General features: G+C 46.3%; 1 protein-coding gene across 3 annotated transcripts in view; it reads right to left on the bottom strand.

Annotated features, from left to right (window-relative positions):
* GALNT18 (polypeptide N-acetylgalactosaminyltransferase 18) overlaps nt 1–26,102 on the bottom strand; it is a 353,506-nt gene that overhangs the window by 54,052 nt on the left and 273,352 nt on the right. For all 3 annotated transcript variants that reach the window (XM_032426923.1, XM_032426922.1, XM_032426924.1), the window contains exon 7: nt 6,134–6,319. In XM_032426923.1, the coding sequence (XP_032282814.1) occupies nt 6,134–6,319 (186 nt within the window). The remainder of the gene's footprint in view (nt 1–6,133; nt 6,320–26,102) is intronic.

The following is a 26,102-nucleotide window of genomic DNA, read 5'->3' as shown; positions in this document are numbered from 1 at the left end:
GTACCTCTGACCTACCGCTGAGCCTGAGCTATATGGATGAGACCGGGTTGAGAAAATATTTATGAAGTATTATACATAGCAACTCGCAATAAATGTGACCTACTCACTCCCCCCACCCTTTACCCCAAGGGATCTGTTAAGTATTAGCCCTTTAAACTTCTCTGTACCTTATCCTTATATTCCAAAACCATTTGCTGGGACCCAGGCTTTCCCCCTTCACGGTTAATTGCCTTTATATGAAAACAAACTAACACTGTGTCTCAGCTTTTATGGGAAGGCACTAGAAGAACCTGTCTCTGGAAGGCCTCCGTGTTTTCTTAAATTCCGGGTTCCCACGGGAAAACTTTCTTTCTATGCTAGGATCAAGAGAAAGTTTGCTCTCTCTCCTTATGATCTAATGGAAGGTGGGAGAACTATCCATCAGAAGTCCATCTCTACTTTAACTTCTAGGAGACTCCAGGATCAGAGTTTTGCTCAGCTTATATTTCTGTTTATCATGCCCCTTTCCTCTTCCTATTTATTAGTTGACTTTTGCCCTTCTGCTTTAATGGTTCCACACATCTGTACCACGTGTTTACTGTAAATTGCATCAAACCCTTTTCAGATTGGGGGCAGAAACTGTTATGTGCAACTAATGAATCACTGAACACTACAACAAAAACTTATGATATACTATATGTTGGCTAACTGAACATAAATAAAAAAAGAAATTGAGAAATAAGCAAACTCTCTCAGAGAAGGTCATGTTGGCCCTTATTATTAAAAAAAACAATAAACATATCTTCCTCCTTTGCCAAATACTTAGTGGGTTGAATAGCGTCGCCTGCAAAATTTGTGTCTACCCAGAACCTACAAATGTGATCTTATTTGGAAATCGGATCATTGCTGATGGAATTCATTAGAGATCTGTAGATGAAATCAGTCTGGATTTAGGGTGAGCTCTAAAGGCAATGACCAGTATCTTCATAAGAGAGAGGAGGGGGAGGTTTGAACACACAGAGACATAGAGACGGGGGCCGAGACTGGAGTGATGCATTTACAAGCCAAGGAATGCCAAGAGCCACCAAAAGCTGGAATAGGCAAGAAATATCCTCCCCTAGAGCCTTCAGAGGGAGCATAGCCCTGCCAGCATCTCGATGTTGGGTTTCTGGGCTCCAGAACTTTGAGAGAATCAAAATCTGTTGTTTAAAGCCACTCGATTTGTGGTAATTGGTTATGGCAGCCCCCGGAAACGAATACACTCAGCTACACAAAAAGCTGTCCGGTATTCCTGCCTGTGTGTGCGGCTACACGTACAATCTCTTGTAGCCGAACGTAAAGAAGGGCCGTCACCTCTGCCCCGCGGTGAGTCATCCTGGGCATGCAGCCAGTTTTTGGGCAAGAGGAAGCAGGGGTGGGTCTAGAGTTCCCGAACCCTGTGTGAGAAAATGCTGATGCTTTGCTGCAGGCCGACTTTCTGTTTGTTGATAAGCAAACTGATTTTCAATTAAAGCAGAGGGGGATGCAAGAGCTGGGACCTCTCCGGCCTTCCAAAAGCTTGGGACTGAACGTGGTGGGTGAGAGAGCTGGCTCTGGCTGGCACACAGCTTGGGGAGGACTCGGCACAGAAGGCAACCGGGGAGGCCGGTGGCCCTGCAGGGACACTTTAAAGCTGGGCTGGGGAGGCAGCGGGCATAAGCAAGGTCAGCCACAGCAAGAGTTAATACTTAGCTGGTGCTTTTTCTATTGGCCGAGCACTGATCAAAGTCTTTACATATACTAGCTTATTTAATTCTCAAGGCAGCCACTGGGCAGGGGCGAAGGGGTCCAGCTCTATACCTGCAGCTGGGATGCTGTAGACAAAAGGTGAAGCCAACAGGTAACAGATGTGCTTGTGGTTGAGCACAAGGTATTGGGACACCACTCCATCAAGGGCAGCTGGGGACACTCTTGGGGAAAACATGGGGGCACGTAGCACCCACACTTCCTCTTTTTCTTTGTCAGTTCATCTTCAGTACGTGTCAGTTGTTATCCTAGACACTGTGCATACAAATAGGAAGAAGGCACAGACTTTGCCTGAGAAGAAGATCTGGAAGATCCAGACAAATAAACAGTCTCTCTGCACACAGTGTGGAGCACGCAGGGAAGCAGAACGCTGAGGGAGAGTGGGACAGCCAAGACGGTGGGCAAGAGAGGGTGAGCAGTCACAGAAGGCTTCCTGGAGTAGGTGATGCTCAAGGTGAATTTGGAAGGACTACCAGAATGAGCTAAACTAGTATTACTCAGACTTGGCAGCCCCAGACCACCACCCAGAAAGTTTTTAACAGATTCTGGCAACACTAGGCACCTACCCATCAGAATCTCTAAGGATGAGACCCAGAAGCAGTATTTTTAAAAAGCTCTCCAGGTGATTCTGATGCAGTCAGTCTGCAGATGTGCTTTTAGGAGCCACTGACCGAGGGAGAAAGGAATGACGCATACTGCCAGCAGATCCATTTGTTAATAAGCATCAGCGAGGTTTCACTGAGCTCTGACCATGTGCCCTGCCTTGTGCGAGGCCTGGTGACACAAAAGTGAAGAACACAATCTGTCCCCAGAAAGCCTGGAGTCTAATGCGGTTGTTCTCAGCCCTGGATGGACATTAGAATCCCTGAAGAGCTTTCCAAAAAATGATCCCTGGTCCCCTTCCAAACCAATTAAGTCATAATCTCTGGGGCTGGAGCACAAGTGATTTTAAAGTTCTGAAAGATTTGAGAGCCCCTGGTTTAATGAGAAAATGAGAGAGAGAGAGAGAGAGAGAGAGAGACTGAGGGACTTTTACACAACAGAACATTTTTTAGAGTGATGATGCAATGACAGAAACATGCAGGCAAAGGGGGCATCTTCTCCCCCTGAGGCTGACTTCCTAGAAGAGGGCTCACCGGCATTGAGTCTAATAGGGTGGAGGGAAATGGGTGAGGGTGGAGGCTGGGGAAGAGGCAGCGGGTAGGGAATTCCAAGCAGAGAGGACAAAATGAGCAAACACAGAGGAGACAAAGAGTGTAGAATGGACTCTGGAGTTCTCACTGGCTGTGCAGTCCACGGAAATCCAGGACCGGGTGGGGGCAGGGGGCTGGAGGCGGGCAGAGGAGAAAGCATGGCAAACAGCGGGCTTAATGCCTGATCTTGTGCACAGTGGAGAGTCCTTTAAAGATTTTAAGCAGGGCAATGATGTGGTTGCTGTGAGGTTTTGTTTTTTTGTTTTATTTTGTTTTTAAGATAACTTTGTGTCGTTTGGAGGATAGATTTGAAGGGGATAAGACTTGAGCCAGGGAAACCAGTCCAAGGCTCTTGCAGAGGAAGAGACAAGGCTTGAACTCAGACGTGATGGGGGTAGGAATGGACAGGAGAGAGCTCGGTGATGGGCTGGGAACGGGGCTTGAGGGAAAGAAGGATCAAAGGGAGATGGTCAGTTTCAAGCTTGCAGATCTGGGCAGATGGTGGTATCCTAAACTGCGGTGCAGAGGAAGAACAGGAGCAGCTCTGGGGGGAAGGATGTTCTCCGTTTTGGCAGACTCAGTCTAAAGTGCCTGAGGGAGCACCAGGAGATGTGCAGCTATAGGTCCGAAACTAAAGGCAAAAGTCAGGGCTAGAGATCTTACTTAGGAAGTCATCAACAGATAGAAGTACCCAGGAACAGATGGGGCCACCAGGGAGATGATGTTTAATGAGAGCAGTTGGCCAGGGATGGATCCCTGGGTGCACTTAAGCATCCGAGGGAGGTGAGAGTTGCCCACAAGGGAATTAAGAGCAATCAGAGAGAGATGGGGATATACTGGGCTGTGGCATCATGGAGCCAGGTGAGTACAGAGTTTCAAGGGAAAGGTGGGATCTTGTAGGTTAAAGACTTTAAAATGTCCATTAAGCAGTTTGGATGCTTTGTCACAAGCAGTTTTGGTGCAATCCTGGGATATGACTTGAGAAGTGAACGGAGGGGAAAAGGTGTTGACTCTTTCCAGAAGCCTGAGAAGAGGTAGGAGAGAGAATCTAAACAAAGCAGGGAACAGTGGAGTCAAGGGATAGATTTTTTGAAAACACACTGACCTCTTCCTTTTCCACCTGAGGCTTTATTCTGGACACTCCCACCCCTCATCTGCCTTTCTTGAGTTCACTCCCCTCTCTTCCCACCCAGTCGACTAGGTTTGAACTACCCCTCTGAGGTGTCACAGACACACATGGAATTTCATCATTTTCTAATTACTTTTCTCACTTGGTTCTCTGCCATTCATTGGATGTACTGTCCATTTCCACATCTAGCAGCCACAATGAGGGGAGAAGTCTAAAAGGTTTTCAGCTTTGGGGTGCAGAGAGAAGGTGACAGGAGTATGGACAGAACTCTGCTAAGGGACTGGGGATCTATGATGCTTTACTGCTATGTTCCTGGGGGACTTTCCCAAGCGTTCTTAACATTTTGCTATCAGAGGACACCCACAGAGGTGTTCAGCATGCTCCCCAGAATACTGTGATCCAACGCCCACAGCCACAGATGGGTCCAGAAGGCACTGCTGTTTCCCTAGAAACACTCCCACTGTCAGCGATGCATTCCTGGGGCTGGTTCATTAGGGTTGCCCGCACCCTGGCTGATACTTCTTGGCTCCTTATTCTTCTCTCTACTGCTGAAATGTCACTGGTTGTGGGAGTATACATCCCAACCCAAGCCTCCTTCCCCATGATGGTGGTGAAGCTGCCCATGGCCCAGCCTATTTTTTCAGTCACTCAGCCAGAGCAACATTAGCTGGGTGGAGAGATCGGGGAACAGGGCCTTCATATGGAAACTTCAGGCAAAAATCAACCATTTCCCTATTAGGAAGAAAGAACTAAAGCTTCTTAAAGGACTCCCAAGGGGAAAGGAGGTCATGCAGTCAACAGCTGTCTCAGATAGACATGGCAACATAAGCAATGATCTCCAGGCAGACAGGCTGCTAAGCAGGTTGGGATCCTATGGCTGGCATCTGTTGGGTTCTCCCAACTCAGTGGTCCAAGGTCATTTCCATATGACACATGGCAAGGCTGAACAAATCTACTAGAGAAACATTGCTTTTTGTCTGGCACATCGTAAGTGTTAGTGACAAGAGGGATAGAGGACAGTCGCAGGCAATGAGGAGATTCTGTGAAGGTTAGAAACAGCCTAAAAATGTCCAGAACAGTTCCCTTCTCCTCCTGAGGATCCCTGTGAGAGTGTATCCCCTCCTCAGGCATGTGGTTCAAGAAATCTCAAAGCCATATGGACATTCCTTATTGCTCTGGTCAAAGGTTCAATGGAGAAGCCTGAATCTAGTCTACAAGGAGATTAAGGTGCATTTTGTGAATTCTGGTAATTTCTGGTATATTTATATAGCAGAGAAGCTGAGGACCTGGGAACATGAAGTAAACTTGGACCTATCTGCTCCAGTGTTCTCATTTATTTATCTATCTTTAAAAAGATTTTATTTATTTATTTATTTGAGAGAGAGAGAGAGAGAGCATGAGCAGGGGGGAGGGGCAGAGGGAGAAGCAGACTCCCTACTGCGTGCAGAGACCGATACGGGGCTTGATCCCAAGACCCTGAGATTATGACCTGAGATCATGACCTGAGCCAAAGTCAGACACCCAACTGACTGAGCCACCCAGGCACCCCCAACATTCTCATTTAAAATGAGGATACTGATGGGGTGCCTGGGTGGTACAGTCAGTTAAGCATCTGACTCTTGGTTTTGTCTCGGGTCGTGATGTCAGGGGCTGTGGGATCGGGTCTGCATCGGGCTCTGTACTCAGCGCGGCATCTGCTTGGGTTTCTCTCTCCCTCTGCCCCTCCCCGCTGCATGAGTTCTCTCTAAAATAAATAGATAAATCTTTAAAAAAATAAAATAAAATGAGGATACTGAGGTCGGGAGAGAAGTCTTCCTTTAAGCATGCTGCCCAGGGACAGGAGCAGGAATAAGACATGGCTTAGTACCTCACAGTCAGCCTCTTTTCTTCCACATGTGGTGTCTTTTGGGGCTGAGAGTCTACTCTAGCATGGATCCCAAGACTCTGGTTGATCCACGGGAAGAAGGGTTTAGACCCATATTTTTTGTTTTTGTGTTTTATTTTCCCAGCAAACCCCTAAAACCCCATCCCCACAGGGGCTTCCTACCTCTTGGGGTATGTTCCATGCCATGTAGACATGGCTTTTAAATTCGTCCATCCAGACTTCAGCCACCCTGAGGGCATTCCTGCGGACATGGGCCGTGAGGTCCTCAGTGTAGGGCTTGTGGGCTCGCTCAATGTGGGCAATCCGAGAGCAAGGCAGGACCTCCACGCTGCCGCCACACTGCCACACCTGTAGGAGACACAGAGCCACTCATCAGTGCCCAGACCTGACTCTGAGCCACTAAACCAGACCACAGGTGACCACTCAGCCTGAGCACAGACAACTCCAGCTCTCCTCATCTTGTCTCTCAGTGAGCTCTACCTTATTTCTACTTCTCTAGCGGGAAGATGGTTGAGTCCGTTTGTGTCTTGTTTCTTGTTGCCATGGATTTACCAGCAAAGAATTAATGCACCTTCTCTTTCCATTCCTTCTACCCCGCAAAGAAGAGATTAAACATTTTTGTGACCAAAGATCTGGGTTCTCCTTGCCCCTGGTGGAGAAGTTAACAAAAATCTTCAGAATGGTCTCTGCCGCCCTGCTTGACATGGAGGAAGCAGCAGAGACTCCCAGCAGAGATAGCATTCTAACATGGACCACGTGGGCCTGGACACAGATTAGTGATCACCAGGGGGAGAGAGCCAGGTGCCCATCTTCTGGTCCATCTGTCCTCAGCCCTGAGTTCTGATAGAACCCAAGAAAGAGGGAGATACAAAGAAGGAAATCATGCAGAACTTCTCACTGATCTCCGTGACTAAGAGCTTGAACTAGATGCAATTTGATTTAAAAGAAAATAAAGAAAAATGATCTTCTATTCTGAGTGTCAAGGGACAGTGTCTTGGAGGTCTTGCCACAATCATTCCAGCCACTCTGTACTTTGCATGTTCTGGAACGTGCATGTCCTTTTGTGCCCTTCGGCTTTTGCCCATTCTACGTGTCATTTTAGAATGCCACTCCTTCTCCAGCTGAAAAAATATAATCTCTCAAGATCTTGGCCACATGACCTCTCTGTTGTGGGACCTTTGTACAATTATTGGGAAAGAGCCAATTGCTTCCTCCTCTGGCCCTAAAAGCTCTTGCTCTCACGACTTCTGCCTTAACCTGTGAGCCATCTCTCTTCCTCACTCTGTGTTCCTAGATGGAAGAACCATATCTCACTCAGTTCTCATATCTAGCACCTAACACAAGGCCTGGTACATAGAAATACTTTGTAAGTACTCGTTGAATAAATATATGGCTGATGGTATTTAATCACTCAATCAGTAAGTGATTGATGCTTCATAAATGTGGGATGAATCTGAAATACTGGGCCAGAGCTGATGAATGAGGCTTCTGAGGGAACACAATCATCATCTCTGGGTGGACAGCAGAGGCTGCTTGTCGGGTCCTGTCAACTGGACAGTTTGGTAGATAATGTTCACACTTACAACACGTATCCACCAACGACCATAAGTCTTCACCCAAGATAAAGTCAACTTTGCTTTTTTTTCCCGTTTTTTTATTCAAGTATAGTTAACATACAGTGTTATGTTAGTTTCAGGTATACAATGTAATGATTCAACAATTCTATACATTTCTCAATGTTCATCGAGATAAGTGTACTCTAAGGTCAACTCTGGATTTTACTTAATTACCTCTGGAGTTAGGAAGAGAATGCCTTCTTCTCCGCCTATTTCACACCAGCTGGTTGGTTGCTCCGGGCTGTCAGAGTTGGAAGGCTAACTGATCGCCTTTTCACTTTCTGAGCTTGTCTTGCATTTAGTATATTATTTAGAGCCAATGGAAAGGAAACGAGCATTCCCACTGGGTGTCTACCGTGTGCCAGGCACTGGATTGTGTATGTGGGCAGGCGGCACAGTGTGGTGGTTATGAGCAGAGGATTTGGAACCAGACTACTTGGATTTAAATCCTGGCTCTGTTTCATGCTAGCTGCATGACCTTGGGTGAGTCACTCAATCTCGCTGTGTTTCAGTTTCCTCCTCTCAAATGGGGATTATAATAGCGCCTCTCTCATGAGGTTACCGAGGAGATTAAAGTGATTATATACACAGTGCTTAGGAAAATGCCTGGCACATAATAAGCATGCCATCAGCTCAGCTATTACTACACAAATTATATTCAGCAGGATCTTCAGAATAACCCTGTGAGGCTGTTGTTAATGTCTCCAGTTCCAGATGGGGAAACTGAGACTAAAGGCTGTCCCTTGGTCAAGGCCACACAACTGGTACCGAAGAGAAAAGGATCTCTCTGATCCCCACCGAAGCTCACGGAAGAGAGGAAGCCATGGAAGGCCCCAGGCTGTGCACCTTCATTTCCATGACCTATACATTCTGGGGATCATGCTGACTTCCTTCACTTTGCTCAGATTTGCAATGAAAGCCCGTGAATACTGTGAATATGTTACTGACAACACAAAGAGTCAGGGTAATTATTCTTTTGCAACAGGAACGGAGGCTATTACTTGGCATATTTCAGCAACACAACACAGAACATGATTCGTAACAAAGCTCTTTTATTACAAGACCTGTTTCTCAAAGAGTCGCTTCACCATTTCACCTTAGAGTGGGCGCATCTGCCGTGCTTCTGATCAGAAGGGTGGCGGCCACACTTTCCATCCGCCCTGAGGGCACAGTAAAAGGAACGGTGTGATCTCAGTGGCGGGCTCTTGAACGCACTCCCATTTTCCTTCATTATGGCCATGGCCCTTGTCTAGATCATGGCCATGTCTCCTCTGGACTCTGCAACAGCCTCCAAACAACTGATCTCCCTCCTGCCTTCCTCCTCCAGTCTCTTCTCCTCCCAGCAGCCAGAGAGATCTTTGCAAGGTGTAAAGTGGATCACGTCCCCCCTGTACCTTACCAGCACAGCCCTGGGTTGAGGCCCAGCCCCCCAAACCCAGGGCTTGCTTCCCCATGCACTCCCATGGCACAGCCATGCTGACAGTTCTCACTTCCTCCATCATGCTGTGTGTTCTTCCATCCCTGGGCTTCTGCACATACAGTTACATACTCCACCTCTGCCCAGGGTCTCCTTCAGACATGGGCCAAAAGGTGCCCAGGACAGATCATGGGTTGCCAGCAGAGGTGGGGCTGGGCTGGGGCTGGGTGGGGGGGGAGAGGTAATATTTGAAAGCGCAGCTTTGGAGCCAGTGAGAACTAAATTCAAATATTTTGCTCTGCCACCTGTCCCTGAACCACCTTTGGCAGGTGACTTCTCTGCCCCAGCCTCGATGTCGCCCAGGGAACGATTTGTGTTCAACCCTGGGCCTGCTTCAGTCTGAGCACGGGCAGTCAAGGGGGTAGGGGCAGGACACCTGAGTCCATTCTGTCCCCGCTGTGTGCCTGCTGAGGGGCGACTGTGGGCCACCTAACCTCTTGTCTATGAAGCAGGCATAATAGAAGTCATTTCCGCACAGGGATGTGGGCTCAGGAAGCCCCTCCGCATGTTATTATTTTATAATAACCTTATAATCCCTGCTCTTTGGCTCTCCTGTACATCCACTTTCAGGGAGATATATAACTGCAGGGGACTCACATGTCTGGCTGAAGCCCACCAGACAAGAGACAGGCTGCCTTCCAGAGCGCCCGGCTCAGTGTGGAACGGTGCCCCAGGCTCCTCCCTAGAGACTGAGAGCGCCTGTTAAGCTAGAGGTCATCCCCGCTCTCCTCCCTCCTGTGCAAAGGAACTCATCAATGGAGAGGGTGATGGCATCTGTCTTGAATGCAGCCTTTGAGTTCCTAGCAGTCTCTGGGCATTGGAGCAGAAGATGTGGACTCAGCATGTCTGACCCGTCACCTCTGGACCCTGCCCAAGGACACTGAGATAATAAACAAGAGGAAGCCCGCATTCTCTGGTCCCCAGGTGATGAGCGGCTCTGCTGACCGATGACTTGACATACAGAGATTCTCAAAAGTCTTACCTACAGGTGATCTTGGAGACCCTTGCATGTATGGTAGACAAAGGATAGGAAAGAAAATCACTGGCATTTGGGCCTCATGGAAGATGACATCACGAAACTTCCATGGAGGCTTGGGTGGGGCAGGGGATGAGGAAAGGAGGGAAGGGGACCACGTCACAGCTGGCAGGAGGTGGAAAGACCCAAACCAGAAGGAGGCTACAGAGAGCAAGCATTGTGCCAGAGAAGCGGGGCCACTGGGTGGAAGGCAAAGATGCGGGAGACAGTGATGGCTTAGCCTTGCGAGTTCTCGGGGGTGAGGGTGCCAAGGGAGGTAGGGCCGGGAAGGTGGGCACCAAAGACATGGCTAAGAAATGAAGGCCAAGGGTCAGTAACCAAGAAGGCTGATGAGGTCACAGGGCACAGGAAGCACCTACAAGATGTAGAGCTTGATTCTTACATGGGGTGCATGTGAGAGCTTGTTAGAGCAAGTGAGGCCCGTGCTCAGTCCCACAGGCACCGGGGACACCTGACGCACGTCAGCCCTGGACGTAGGCTGGATCTTGTGGCTTCTGAATGGGCACTGGGAAGTAGGTTTCTTGACCACACCAAGTTCTTTCCTGTCTCTGTGCCTTTGCACCTGCTATTCCATCTTTCTGGAACACTCTCCCCCCACTTGTCACCCAGCTCAAATATTACCTTCTCTGACTGCCCACTAGGTCCCCTTGGAATACTTACAGGGCCCCACCCTTTTTCTCAGTCACACTTACTCACAACGCTTCCGTTTATGTATTTACTCTTTCAATGTCTTTCCCCTGCTCCCTGCTAGACTATAAGCTCCAGGAAGACAAGGAGCCCGTTGTCTACACCAGCACAAGGCATTTAGTATACATTTAATAGCCATTATTTAAGTGAGTGATTCCTGCAATCTGAGTCCTGGGCTTTCCCGGACTTCGGAGAGGCAGTGTTAACTCGCTCAGCTGGATCCCCTAATAAAGGCCATAAACATAAAATGTGGTCAGATTTTACCGAACACAGTGACTTCCTTCAAACCCAAGCGGTTTTTCAGCAAAGCTCTGACATTTAAGTGCACACTGCTGTAACTGAAGAGAGTCACTTTGGCTGCAGAGCTTAAATTAACGTTGTAAAACCTGGCAAGTCATCAAATGAGCATGGTGGAAAGCAGGAGGCTTCATCTTGCGGAACCATGAACTCACTGTAGAGAGAGCCCTTGACCTGGCCAGTGCTTGCACATACCCACAGAGGAGTTGCTGCGCTTGCCTCCAAATGTGACGAAGAACCGGAAATAGATGGCAAACAACAGTCACCCAGCCTGGAGTAAAGTCTCACTCACCACCAGCCCTTCCCAGAGAGCCCTAATCCTATTATTGTTTCCAGAAAGGCTTGGACCATCTGCCTGGGAACCATCTGGGAAGGCAGGTCTTGGGGGCTGAAGGAGAGGGTTTGAATCCTGTCTCTGTCACACATTAGCCTTTGACTTGAACCTGGCTTTGGATGTCAGTTGCCTTTTTATTGGGGATCATGATGCCCTGGCAGGTTTAAGTGAGATGCTCTATGGGAAGCTGCCACTAGCAAAGACAGGCATGTAGTGGGTTCTTACAGAAGGTGAGGTTCTTTTCCCTTTCCAGGACTGGGAGCTGCTGGTACAAGGTCAAGGTCAAAAGATCTGAGTTTATGTTCTGTTTGCCACTTACATCAACAAGCCCATTTCCCTCCCAAGCCTCAAGTTTCTTCTAGCTGCCAAATGAAGGAACTGAACTCAATGATGCGATAGATCCCTTCTATTTCTCGCATTCTGTGATTCTACATTTTCTGGCCGGTACGTCAAATGACGCCCAGTATTTGAGACATGACTGGCAGAGTTGTAAATCGGAAGTTGTAAAATAGGGAGACATGGGAGGCAAGGCAACAGGATACAGCTTGGCCATTTCTCCCACACAGAGACTCGTGATCACTCTGCAGTCTCTGTCAAGGACAGCAAATAACACTCCAGGTTAAATCCATTTGCTTGTTAATGTCCCTCTGAAGCACTGTGTTGAGAAGGACTCTGAGGCTCTGAATCCTTCTGAGAAGGATTCTTCGGACCCCATGGAAAAGCATACCACAATTTATTAGTAATGGTTACTGTAGGCAAGGAATTGGGAGTGGTGGCATCTCAGCCTTGTACTTCATGGCCATGGACCACAGGATCCCACATCCTGTCCAGCTTTTTATCTCCTCATGACTTTTAATGATCTCTTTGCTCTTGGCAAAATGTTCCCAGTCTTCCTTTAACTTAGAAAGCCTCCTTCCTGCTCTCCATCCATCCAAAGCCAGCCTGGCCCAACTCCTCCAAACTCCTGAAACACATAATTTATACCACTCATGTGGTCCGTATTTCTTGGCTCATGTTGTTAATTATCTTTTTATGTGTAACTGTCTCGCTTAAGTTGGCTGTGAAATGCTGAGACAGAGTAGAAAGCCAAACCAGGCAGGCTGGGGGAAGGAAGACAAGAAGGATGGAGGTTGAGACCGAGGCCTGAGAATAGCTGGCAGAAGACCAGAAACTCATTTGCAGGGTGGTTGTAGGGTCAGAAATGAAGGCAAACAAAGATGCCGAACAGGGCTGCACAGAGCCCTCCTTTCCCAGGCATCCTTCCATTCTGTGCCCAGGGCCCCTTGCTCACCTCATCCTAGGCATGGGGGTAAGAAGGGAAGAGGGGTCAGTTCTGGGCAAAGCTAAAACAAATGCCAGGAGCCACTAGCAAGCTGAGGTCAAGGGTGTGAGGTGGAGGAGGAGCCGGGATGGGGACAATGTTAAGACACGGAGCCAACCTCCCTCCAACATGCATCTTGCTCCCATACTTGCCACCTTCAGTCTCCAGAGAAAGATCACGTTCCTTCACAGGATTTGCAAGGCCTCTGAGACCCGGTCCCTCCTGTTTGCTGCAGCTTCATCTGTCATCCTCTGCTATCCTGTTACACCCACTTCTCTTAGTTCCTAGGGCAGACCTAGGATCCCTGTTCTCGCATTTCTGCCCTGCACCCCATACCATTCCCTTTACTGGAATTCTCCCCCCAGGGATACATTTATTTGCCTAGTAATTCCTACCCACTCTTCCTGGTGGCCCTAAATTTGGTTAAATGCCTCTGCTACGTGTTGCCATGTCACCTATCCTTTCTCTGGCCCCACACTTAACGATAGTTGTGTGCACGTGTACACTTAAAGACACATGATATAAGGAACAACAGTCTACCTACCACACTGCTTAAAGAAACAGTACATTAGTAGTAACTCAGAAAACTGTGCGCTCTTCCTCACTCCCGAAGGTAACCCGTTATCCTGAATTGTGTTAATGTCCTTGCCATCAACCTACGCTACCTATCTGGTTTTACCTGTTTTTGAACGCTATATAAATGAAAACATATTGTCTGCATTCCACAACTTGCTTCTTGGTCCATTTATTTTCATCACCAGAGTGTTCCATTGTATAAATATATACAGCAGTTTATTTATGCATCCTCTTGTTGGTCGACAGTCTGGTTGTTTCCAGGATAATGAAGAGCCCTCCATGGAACAATCTTATACATGTCTCTTGGCACCCAAGAGCGAGCACCTCTTCGTGTATTTACACCGCAGTAGAATTTCTGAGGCATAGGTTGTATACACATTCAACTTTCCCCGGGAAAGAGAAACTCTTCCAAAGTGAGCATACCGAGTTCTGCTCCCACCAGCGCAGATGAGCTCTCATGTTGCTTCACGATCTCGCCAACATTTGGCATTGTCCAACTTTTTAGTTCTTGCCAATCCAATGGGTATGAAATTCACTCTTGCTGTAGCTTTAATTTGTAACTCCTTGGTTTTCAGTGAGCAGGAGCTTTAACTTGTTTCTCGGTCTGCAATACCAGCCTGCCAGAGAAGATGCATGGCCACCTTGCTCTCATGAAGGAATCTCTGTGCCTCCACAGGGCCTGGCACACAGTAGGTGCTTGGTACATATTTATGTCATGAATGCGGGATCAAGAGTTGGGCGTCAGTTCTGAATGATCTCCAGTGTACTTTCCTTGGTGCTCTTCCAGGTTTCCAAGGGTAGATATTTCATTATTTTTAAGTGTAAGAAAACATTTTTAAAGTCTGACAATACTTATTCTTCCATCAGACCCCACAGAAGAAACACTCTCTGGGGATGCAGTTTCCCCAAAAGCCCTCCTCTTGCAGTAAACACTGCCAAAGAGTCCTCTGGACAGAATTGCTGCTTGGGAAAAAATGATGCTTTTTCTTGGAAGGTGTCCCTGAAGGGGTCTGATTTGGGGTCAGCCCTAAGAAGCACTTGAAGCAGTTTCCCTGTTTGAAAGGGATTCTTCAAAACTATCAGAAAGCAGCGGGAAGATTCATCTGGCAGAATTCCAAAAGAGACCAGCTGGGCTGGAATGTCTGGAAGCGGTTCATGAAGAAAAAGTTAAAAGGCTGTTTTGCAGGGACTTGAGATTTGCTGCAATAGCTTCTTACCTATAGGAAACCCAGGGGCAGTGATGGCTCCAGGCTCAGCAAACTAACCCATCACACACAGGGGACTCTGCTTTTCCTCAGACCCCAGTGCTCTGACTATAAAGACTGGGGCCCCAGAAGTTCACTTCCTCATGGGAAATTTCATGAGGATTGCTTTGCAAACATATGGTCCTTGAGATTAGCAGGCATATTTTAATGGTTCCAACCAAGTAGAGTTTATTCATGGTTACCTCAGATCTCATACCAGCCAATAGGCCTGATTAATATTGCCCCACACTCAAGCTAGGTTGGATTCATGACAAAAAGGAAGAAGTCAGGCCTGAACATACTGAGGGTGGCGAAGACGAGCCAGGAGTAGGGTGGTCTTCAAGCGTGTGGTAGACTCCTACTGCTCATTAAATATCTCCGTGCTCCCTCTACATCTCCCATCCTCCCTTGCAGTCAGGAGGAACCATGTGAGCAGTTCAGCCCAATGAGACGATCACTTCCTGGCCAAGGTTGGTAAGGATCCAGTGTGAGAAGTTCATGAGCACTTCTACCTCTCTCCCTCCCGATCTGCTGGATGCTTAAGGCAGGGTGACCGTGAAGTTCAAAGATGGGGAACCCCCTGAGGGAAGCAAACTGAGTCACCACTTAGAGAATGGCTGCTCAGGACAGCCATTAGTCTCTTGAAGGGTGGGACTTCAGGAGACTAATGCGAGCAGGAAATAAACTTGCTCTGGGTTAAGCCTCTGGGACTTGGGGGCTACTGGTGCAGCTCTGATTAACACAAGCTGCCAAAGAGGCAAAGTGACCAGAGAGGCTTGGGCGCCGCAGCACCCATAATCAGGGGTTCAGTCTATCGACTGGGACTTTGTAGCAGAGAGTTCCAGGCATGGGGAGAGACTGTTCGGAAGGGGACCGACTTTCCAAGTCCAGGTGATGAGTCCAGTCAGAGCAGGACCCCGCCAGAGGCTGAGGGTACAGAGAGTAGATCTAGTCCCAGGGGGTGGGAGAGGGAGCTACCCGGAGAGGGCAGGTGTTAGGACCCTTGCAAAACAGGATGTAGGTGAGAGTCTGCTTCATGTTCAGACCCAGAGCAGAGGTCAGAAAACCAAGAGAGAAGCCAGCAGGGCGGAAGAGGAAAAGGCTGGGGCTTGGAGTTCACGCACAGCTCAGGTTGCTCAGATGGCTAGGTAGCAGCCCTGGGGCCGCTCCACTAATTCTGGAATGAGCCAGATGAGCCCAGGGCTGCAGCCACACCCCAGCCTTGGTCAGGTAACATGACAGGGCTGATCCTCACAGCTTCTCACACACGAGGCTGGGAAGGCTGGCTAATTCCTGTCCAGGCATTTCTATAGAACTAAAACTATAGAAGCCCCATGCTCTAAGAAGTATTGGCTAAGTTCCAAATCAGGGTCCCATTGATACGTGTGCTGTCTACTCTAATCGAGTCTTTGTTTTGAGCTAAGATCTCTGGCCCCATTACCATCACTGATGCTGCCAGAGAATAATAATAAGCTTGAATGTCACAGGGACTTGGGGAGCAATTTTCTGAAATCCAAATAAAACCCTTCGCATTGCTAGCCCGAGAGTCATTTTTATCAGATAAGTTGGCCCATCCATTTACTCCGGAGTGTTCGGTGCCCTCTCTGGTAGGTTAAGTTCCTTTGAATTGCTGTGAGCATCTTCTCCTTGCGGACGTATTCAGAAAAGCCCGCTCTATGCAGCTGCTATTCAAAGCTGATCCCCTGGACTATGTTTAATTTATACTTTGCTATATGAAGATGAACCACTTACTCATTTAAAGTGTTTCCTTTTTTATGTCTTTAATCAGTGGCTGTTTCTTTCCTCTCTCAGAAGCTTAATCTAATCAGAAACAAATCCCATACATATGAATGGATAATTAGCATGTCCCAATCAAATTCCAATCGAGGGTCCCTAACAGATGCCCCCTCAAAAGGGTGACACTGGCCCAAAGGATGACTCTTTGGACCAATGTTCAGAGTATAGCCCATGGTAGGTCGGGAGGGTCCTTTCTGAAATGCAGGGCAACCAGGAAGCACTGGACGAAAGGATACCCTCTGTCACCACTACCCTCCACCCCCACCCCCAGCACATCAGGAGCCATATGACTCAATGACATATATGTCACTGAGATGGCAGAGGTGGGAAAGTTTGGCCTTCTGGTAGACCTGGGGCACAGACCTTAGAGGAAGCTATATGTCTGGTCCTAGCATCACCCCCACATTTGGCTCCATGGGACCCTGAAGGTTACCATTCAGATGATAAAAAGGAATCAGAAATGCTGAACATTCTCTCACTCAGAAATAGCATTTGTTCTAAGCAGCTTTCCTCTTACTCCATTGGAATTCAGATTAAAAAAGCCAGTGTGCTGGGTCTTTGCTTAAAGAGCTTTGCCCTTTTCATACACATCAAAATGAATTGTCAGCTTGGGTATGATCTCTGAAAGGTACCTATAGCAAACTCACATTAAAAATGGGATTTATAAAGGAGATCAGCATTGCAGTAGAAAACTGAAGGAGATCCAACAGATTACCTCCCATCATTTCCCAGGCGAGCAAAGTGAGGCTCAAGGTCAGGTGATAATTTAGAAGCCAAGTAGGAAATGTATCCAAGCCCTGGGCCTCCTGAAAGACAGGAGGTCCCTGTGGCTCAGAGCACAGGCTCTGGGGTTAAGCAGTGTTGGTGTCAAAGCCTACATTTCTCATTTGCTGGACTGGTGACTTTAGGCAATTCATTCCACCTTCTAACATTCAATTTCCTCGTCTGTGAAATGGAGACAAAAATGACACATTGCAAAAATAGTTGTGAGAATTACATGAGCTACATTCCTCTGAGCTCAAGATTTATATATCCAACTGCCTACATGTCACCTCCACTTGTGTATCTCTCAGGCATTGCAGGCTTGCCTTGTGCAAAACCATGTTCTCGATTTCCTTCCCTGCCTCCCCATCTGTCCCCTAAGTCTTCCTGTCGTCCACCTAATAGCCCAAGCCTAAAACCTACATCAACAATTATGTAATTCATCCATAATTACATCCTCTTCCTCCCCCTCCACATCCAATAATACATCAGCAAATGCAGTCAGTTCTACCTCCTAAGTATAGCTTCCGTTTAATCACATCTCTCAGTCTGCAGGGTCAACAGCTTGGTCCGAGCCACCATTATCTACATGTGGACAACTCTATCAACAGCCTCCTAAAAAGTCTCTTTGCTTCAACCCCTGCTGCTCTGTAATCCACCTTCTAAAACTGTAAGTCAGATCATGTCCCTTCTCTGCTTTAATTCAATTCAACAATCACTTACTGAGCACTTCCTATGTGCCAGGCACCGTTGTACAAGAGGAGAATTTTGTCACTGAGCAAAACATACAAAATCCCTGACTTTCTGGAACTTACACTCTGTGTTTCCTGCTGTAGCACTTGCTAGGTACTGATTATGTCCCCCCCTCTACCAAATTCCTATGTTGAAGCCTCAACTCCCCCATGTGACTCTACTGGAATAGAGCCTTTAAGGAGGTGATTAAGTTAAATGAGGCCATAAGGGTGGAGCCCTGATCAGACAGAACTAGCGTCCTTATAAGAAGACAGAGACACTAGAGATCACTCTCTACCACGTAAGGACACAGTGAGAAGGTGATTGTATACAAGCCAGGAGGAGAGGTCTTACTAGCACCCGACCATGCAGGCACCCTGATTTCAGACTTCTAGCTTCCAGAACTGTGAAAAAACAAATTTCCGTTGTTTAAGCCACCTCATCTATGTATTTTGTTATGGCAGCCCTAGTTGATTAATACAGCACTTACTGAAATTTTTAAAAAGATTTTATTTATTTATTTGACAGAGAGAGAGCACACAAGCAGGGGGAGTGACAGAGGGAGAGGGAGAAGGAGGCTCCCCGCTGAGTAGGGAGCCCGAAGCGGGGCTCCATCCCAGGTCCCTGGGATCATGACCTGAGCTGAAGGCAGATGCTTAACCGACTGAGCCACCCAGGCGCCCTGAGATTTGTAACTATGTATTTATTCTTTGTTCTCTTTTATCAGCTGTCTGTGTCATTATGCCATTAGCTCCAAGAGGGAAGAGGCTGCGTTTACTTTTTAAACACTGTATGCTCAATGTTAAATATGTAATTTTAAGCATTGCATGCCCAAAGTCACATATGACAGGCACCTAACAAATGAGGTCAAAAGAAAGAACTGCATTAAAGGTACACATAAAAGTGTAAGTTGAGTGACCATATGTCCTGGTTTGCCCATGGTACTATTGGTTTATGCCTGTTGTTCTAGTGTAATTGTCAGGAGTACCTCCTTTCACTCTTAAAAGTGTTCTGGTTAGGATAATAAATTGTAATTTATTTATATATTTATTATTTATTTATATATGCCAAATTTATAGGGCACGACTTGATTTCAGAAATGCTGAAAGCCAGGAAAACTGTCTTGAAATCATTACTAATATTTTATCTCCCCTACTTCATGATTTTTTTACATAACTAAAATCCAGTGCAGTGAAAATTACACAAGCCATAAAGACCCTCCCTGATGAGCAGTACCTGAAGTAGGCATAATGAATAAAGTAGGGCATACCGCATTCATCGCTCCACCACCTGCAGGGGGTTACACCAAGCAAGGATAGGGACTGGGGCCTGTCTCCTGGACTTTCCAAAACTAGACAGACAGCACACACATAGAGAGAGACAGGACCTAAGCTTTGCTTGATAGAAAAACTTGTGCGTAGAGGTAATTTCTGTAAACAGTCACCCACAAGCACTGGGAAATTATATTTATCAGTATCCTACTTCTTGCATCCCTTTACAAAATAAAGAACTTTTTTTTTTTTTTTTTTTTTGAGAAAGAGAGTGTGTGCGAGCGGGGGTAAGGGCAGGAGAGGGAGAGAGAGAATCTCAAGCAGATTCCCCACTGGGTGCAGAGCCTGATGCAGCTCAACCCGGGGCTCCACAGGGGACTTGATTCCACGACCCTGCAATCATAACCTGAGCAGTAATCAAAAGTCCGCTGTTTAACTGACTGAGCCACCCAGGTGCCCCCAAAGGAAAGAGCATTTGTAGTGGGAGCAGATGTCTCTGAATTCCCCTTTTGCAATTTCAGATTTATGAATATCAGGTCTTGTCAAGAAAAAAACACAACAGTGTCTGGAAGAGGAGGATGAATGAAAGGAGGGGGAAGGGAAAGAGAAGGAGGGGAAGTGGGGGGAGCCCCTGCTCACTCTCTGTCACTCTAAGGGACTGATTTTGGCCTTGTCTGGTAGTCCCTTCCTGGAAAAGTAGAACTACAATGTAATGGTAGCAAGAGGCTACCTTACAGCATCTGATACAAAACAGCAGGGAGACTCAGCTAAAGAAAAACAAAACACACAAAAAGAAAAGAGCAGAAAGGGAGATAGAAAGAGAGAGAGAGAATGAATGAAAATGAATGACTCTCCAGAGCTTTAACATACATTGCTGGCTCCCAGTTGGTTTTTTTTGGCTTTTATTTTTCTTTTTTCCCCCAAATCAGGAAATTAAACTCTGATACATTACTATTATCTAATCCACAGTCTATAATAAAATTTCATTAATTATACCAATAATGGTCTTTATAGCTCTTTTCCTCCTTGGCCCCAACTTTTTAGGAAGGTAAAAATTTCCTTCAGTTTGATTCCCAAAACCCTTTATCAATTGTTACCTCTTCTGTGCATCTTATGAATCTTACTCTTCTATGGCTCCCTCATCGAACACAATTAAAAAACGTTAAGTGTGAAGACCCTTCCAGAGTAAAATTGTCCATGGGCGCTCTCCCTTTCCTGCTCCCCACCATTTCTAGCTAATTGCTTCATTATGTACTTTTTTAATTGCTTTGTTCTTTAGGGATTAATTTTGCACTTATCTTTACTAACCGTAAAACTTTTACAATGTACTGTTAAACCGTGTCTGTTCAGCGGCTGGTCTGTGACTGAAGAGTTACCCGTGGCTGGTGAGCTCATGATAATGCACTAGGGCAAAGAAGTATTCCTCTCAATGTTTTCAGATGCCTGGCATCTGGGCAAGGCAGAGTAACTGGTTCTGAGCTGCTGGGGGCTTCCCTAATGTATGAAGATCACACGCAAGGAAGACCCCAAATCCTGGGGTTTAGGCCTCCTAGGTCTTAGGTTGCTCGGGCCTCAGGGCCCTGGACATTTTAGGCCCCATGGGTTCCAGGAGGCCACACTAGTGGCCCCCACCCCCGCATGGCAGGGCTAGCTAGAGCTGACCACCTAGAAGGAAAGGAACATTTCAACCACTCTCTTAAGGTCAAATCTGTGCTTTCCCAGGGTCCTGGTACTTGGCCTCTGCCTATAAGCAGACACTAGGTCACCTTCTCCCTCCATTCATGGTCAAATATAATCTCTAACCTCCCTGCCTCCTATCAGTTTCCAACCACTCCCTCCTTAGCCCTTTGAAATCTGTCTCCTTGAGTCAGCCTTGACTCCACCTGTCCCCTCCTAGGCCGCCTTCCAGCTGCTGCCATATGCCCTTTCTCTGCTCGCATGCTCTAGTACAGGTTGCAGAGTTAGAGGCATTGCTATCAGACAGAACCATGTTCAAATCCAAGCTCCACCACCCTTTCTCTGTGGGACCTAGGGGCAAGTGACTCCACCTCTCTGAGCTCCGTGTTCTCATCTGTAAAATGAGGATAATAATTCTAGCCTCTCGTGGTTCTTGGGAGGCATAAATGACACACCAGTATGAAACTCACTAGAATGTAAGCTCTGTGAGGGTACAACCTAGACTATTCTGCTCATCCCAGTATACCCAGTGCTTAGCACAGTGTCTAGTATGAAATACATGCACTAAGCATGAAAAGAAATGTTCGAAAGATGGTAGCTATTATATCATTAGTTTTCATCTTAGCTTGGCTGTCATACTCCTGAAAAGCTGCCTTCCCCTGACATCTGTGATTTTCCACCAATCTAGCTTTTCTCTTTCTAGCTGATTCCTTTCTGTAACTGTGGGCACCACCCTGCCACCTGCCCCCCACTCTCAATGCCCACGTTCAATTCCAAAATCTCTCTTTAGTTCAGACTTTCATCCTCACCGGGCTCCTCCATCCTCTTGCCTTGAGTGGGCACACAGAGGGCACTTGAGCCCCCGGCTCACCTCCAAGTCTTCTTTTTCCCTTTAGGGATGCAGTGCTGGCTTCCTGTTCAAGGCAGGATCCAGGCATTTCATTTCTTTGGGCCCTACTGCCAAGTGCATAACACAAGCAGCATAAGAAATGCTTACTGTATGAATGGATAGATGCATGAATAATGCAAGCTTTCTGGTCATTTCCTTTGTTATTTCTAATATCAAACGTGCCCCATTTTCCCCTTCAAACCAACTCTATCCCAAACGCCCCTTTCTTAGTGAGTCGTACCCCCAAATCTCCCAACATGTGGGTTTCCCAGCTCAATGCCATCTTCGTCAGATCTTTAATAACTCATTTATAAAGACCAGAAAAGGCTAGGTCTTGACCGCCAACGTTCACTCAAGCTATTATTAGCTTCCAACACAGTGCTAAGGGACAGCGCTTTAGCTAAAGCTTTGAGTCACTGGAAAAATTCCGTTAGGAAGTATAAAAGCCTGCAAAGTTGAAACCTGTGTTTGGTGTTTGGTGTCTTTTGAAGTCCTTGGCCTCAGAAGACCGCACAGATGAATACTTATTCCATCGTACGCTGTCAGCCTTCTATAGGCTTTCCCCCATGACAGTGGCTGAAGGACAATGCCAAAGCCGATTCCAATGCATGACAAAATGATATGAAACAGTGGCAGGGCTCACTGCCCCACCCCAAAGCGTGTGCACACACATAGGGATGTGTGATTCCAAGTTCTCAGGTTATTCTGAACTCTAGCTCCAGCTGGCCTGGACCAACCTTGATGTTTAGAAGTAACTAGAGCAAAATCCAATTTAAGGTGTTTCATTTTCTCTGTCTCCAGGGATGGGAGGTAAGAAAATCTATGCACAGCTTTTTTCTTTCTTTTCTTTTCTTTTTTTTTTTTTTTAAAGATTTTATTTATTTATTTGACAGAGAGAGAGAGAGAACAGCAGGGGGAGCAGCAGAGGGAGAGGGAGAGGCAGGCTCTCTGCTGAGCAGGGAGCATGATGCGGGGCTTGATCCCAGGACCCTGGGATCATGACCTGAGCCAAAGGCAGACGCTTAACGACTGAGCCACCCAGGTGCCCCTATGCACAGCTTTTCTATGAGATGTTGCATCTGGTGGCTTCCTGAGACCCTTTCAGCTGAGGGGGAATGCTGGTGCTCACACCCTTTCTTTTCCTTCTCAAGTCTCTCTGACTGGGCTGGCAGCAGAGTTGATTTACCGGAAACTGTGGGAGCTGGTGTTTTCGATTGTCCTCCTCGTGGCTGGGTGAGAACAGCCATGATGCTAGCAGTGAGCCGAGAGTGCTGCGACCTCGAAGGCCGAGGCCTCGGGGAGAGCCATATAGTCTGTCATCTGCTTCAGTACGCAGCGGGCTTGACAAGCACACATTAACCTGCCCGGACCTCCTTCACTGGTAATGTTAGCGAAGTCTGTAGCCCTTGAACCAAAGATATATTTTGTAAAAGTCTCCAATAATGGTGATGCCTGTTCTAGGCAGTTGCTGCAGACCCTTCTTGGATTTCCCTTCCTCCTCTGTGTCTCTCGCTTCCTGAACTCAGATTTCTGACTTCCTGTCTGTTTCTGGTTCCTCTCATTTGGAAGCTCCTCCAACTACCTCCTTTCTGACTCTCTGGACTCCGGCTTTTGGCTCAGCTGTCTCTGTCGCCCCTCCGGTGTAGAAGTCCCCTGTGACCTCTGGTAAAGACTGTCTGACCCAGGCCCCAGCTCTCCGGATTTGGACGGATTTGGGCTGAGTCATCAAGCCCTGGAATGGTACTGTGGTCATCTGCCAAAGCAATGCTGGCCAAAGGCCGAAATTAAACTTTATGCCATGGATGATTTTAAACCCTGAGGGCAGAGATGGTTAAGTAACATGACACAGTGATAAGGTCTTGAAGCCACTCAGGCTGGTTCTAATCCTGAGTGATTTAGGAAGTATTTTATCCTGTTTCCTCCAGCTTCCTAATTTACAAAACGGGGATAACAACACAGACCTCACGGGGCCCATATAAAAATTAATGAGATACTATGTACTAAGTGATGAGCCAATAGCATATAATAAATGGGAGTTCTCCCCATTATTATTATTATTATTAATAATATTGTTGCCATCCCTCCAGACTGCGGCTAGTACTGCTACCAGCTGTGGGGCACATATCGGCTTCATGAAATAATAACTCTCTTCTCTTGCCCAAGAGTTTATGTCACTGACCACATCTTAGACATTCCAGACCTAGAAGGTTGATGTTGGTAACTAAGGAAATGTTTGTTTGAAACCTCTCTCAGCTCCAGGTCATCCACCATAAGCACACTTTTTTCCTTTCACTTCAGTCGCTGAGGAAAATGTTGGACAAGCCAGGAGGAGCAAAGAGCCCACAGGGCTGCCTTATGGATTGCCCAGTGACCGATTTTTCCTCCATCTGATAGCTCTATCTTACCCGTCTCCAGCCCTCTGGTTCAGATCCATGTCCCATTACAGACCCCTAGTTCCCAGCCTAAGAGTTCAGCCAGAGTCATGGGTGTTCTCAACTGTCACTGTACATGTCACCACAACTCTCCGCAACACTCACCTTCCCCTTCCCTGCCTGAAAAATGCACACCCTTCCCCGGAGCCCCCGCATAAATGCCTCCTCCTCTGTGAAGCCTCACCCAGCTCCCATGGGAAGAGAGGTCACTCCCTCCTGGGTGCTAATATAATGCACACAAGATCTTTCATCCTTGCCATTTTGATGGTGAGCGAAGTGTGCCTGACTTAGTACTTTAATCCAGATTATATTCATGGTGATGAATTTTCATCCAGAAGGTATTTTCTGGAGTAAATGTCACTTAAGCAATTTAATCCTCCTGGTCAATTTTCTATATAGCGTAATTAAAATATATTTCCTTTCATACTGATTCTCCAGTTTTATTTTACCAGAATTATTTTCATTGGGATTAATATTTTTTTACATTGATTTTATTACTAATATAATGATTCATCTACCAGTACTTTTTTTTAAATCCACATCACATGTTACAATTATGGATGGCCTCTATCACAGAGTTTTCTTTTGTGATCATTATTCCAACCAAGTTTGGTTTACTTGAATCAAATTTTGCAGATGTAAATTATGTGAATATTTATTTCTTCAATCAATTTTTTAGTTTTTAAAATTTTTACCATGTTCATTTTTATCTGATGCTTTAGTTTGTGTTGATTATCTTTACTCATGGTTTGGAAAAAGAATAATAGTTCATATTTTAGGAATATTATAATTCAAAGTGAGCAGGCTTTCTGAGTTATGTACATACTGCAGTTGCCATTAGTGGATCAAAGAACACAGAAGTCCTTGAAGTCAAAATGGAGGAAGGAGTCAAAGCATCCTGTTTAAGTTCATGACATTTTCTATAATGTTCTGTTAGCCTAGTACTTGGAAAATGGTAAGGTGGTTGTCTTTCCAGCTAGACTGAGACCCACTCAAAGGGAGGGTCTGTGTCATTCACCTCTAGTTTCCCTGCATAGCAAGTGGGTGTATGAAGGATGAATGAATGAACGCATAAAGAAATGAACCCACAAGAACGTCGAGAGAAATTTTGTCAGATTTCTCACTGAAGGCCACTAGACTCTGCCTACCTGTAAAGGCATAATGGCTTTTGAAGCCATTCTTCCTGAGTTCAAATCTCAGCTTTACCATTTACCAGTCATGTGACCGAGGGCAAGTTACATCACTGCTCTGTGCTTCAGTGTATCCATCTGTAAGTGGGGATAATAGTATTTGCATCACAAGGTTGCTGCAAGGATTAAGGGAGTTAATAAATGTAAATCACGTAGGACAATAGTTTACATATAGTTACTGCTACATCACTAATAAGATTAGTTTTATGGTCCATAAATCCCATCTATCTTTACAATGATATCAGGAGGTGGTCATGTTCATATCCTATTATAGGGAGCTCATTATTCCATTAGGCATTGCTTCCTTTTTTTTAAAATGACTCTAATATTTGTTTCTTATATTGAATTGATAACTGCATCCATTACAACTTCCATCCCACCTCAGAAGGTCATAACTCTGACCTTTCAAGTTACATAGAATATATTCTCTTATACTTGTCCAGCCTTCAAATTCAAAACCTGTTCATTGAGCACATACTAGATTCTAAGCATCAATATGAAAATTAAGCAGCCATAAATCCTGATATTAACTGTTTTAAAGACTAGTCAGGAGAGAAGAGGGAATGATGACATTCCCTTATGGATCCCTCTTATGGATCTTCTCCTTCGAATCCAAGATCCCCATAATACACAGTTGGCAAGCCAACTTACAAACATAACTTAAAATATTTTTAAATTTAGAGTTACAAACATAACACAGAGGCTATATAATTGAAGTTGTGTGATATTAGTACATAAATACACCAAAAAATCAATGGAAACAGATTCAAATATATATATATATATATATATA

The sequence above is a fragment of the Phoca vitulina genome, unplaced genomic scaffold, assembly GCF_004348235.1.
Source record: "Phoca vitulina isolate PV1807 unplaced genomic scaffold, GSC_HSeal_1.0 scaffold36, whole genome shotgun sequence".
Classification (NCBI taxonomy): Eukaryota; Metazoa; Chordata; class Mammalia; order Carnivora; family Phocidae; genus Phoca; species Phoca vitulina.
Note: the sequence above shows the minus strand (reverse complement) of the source record. Positions and strands in the feature narration are given on the sequence as shown.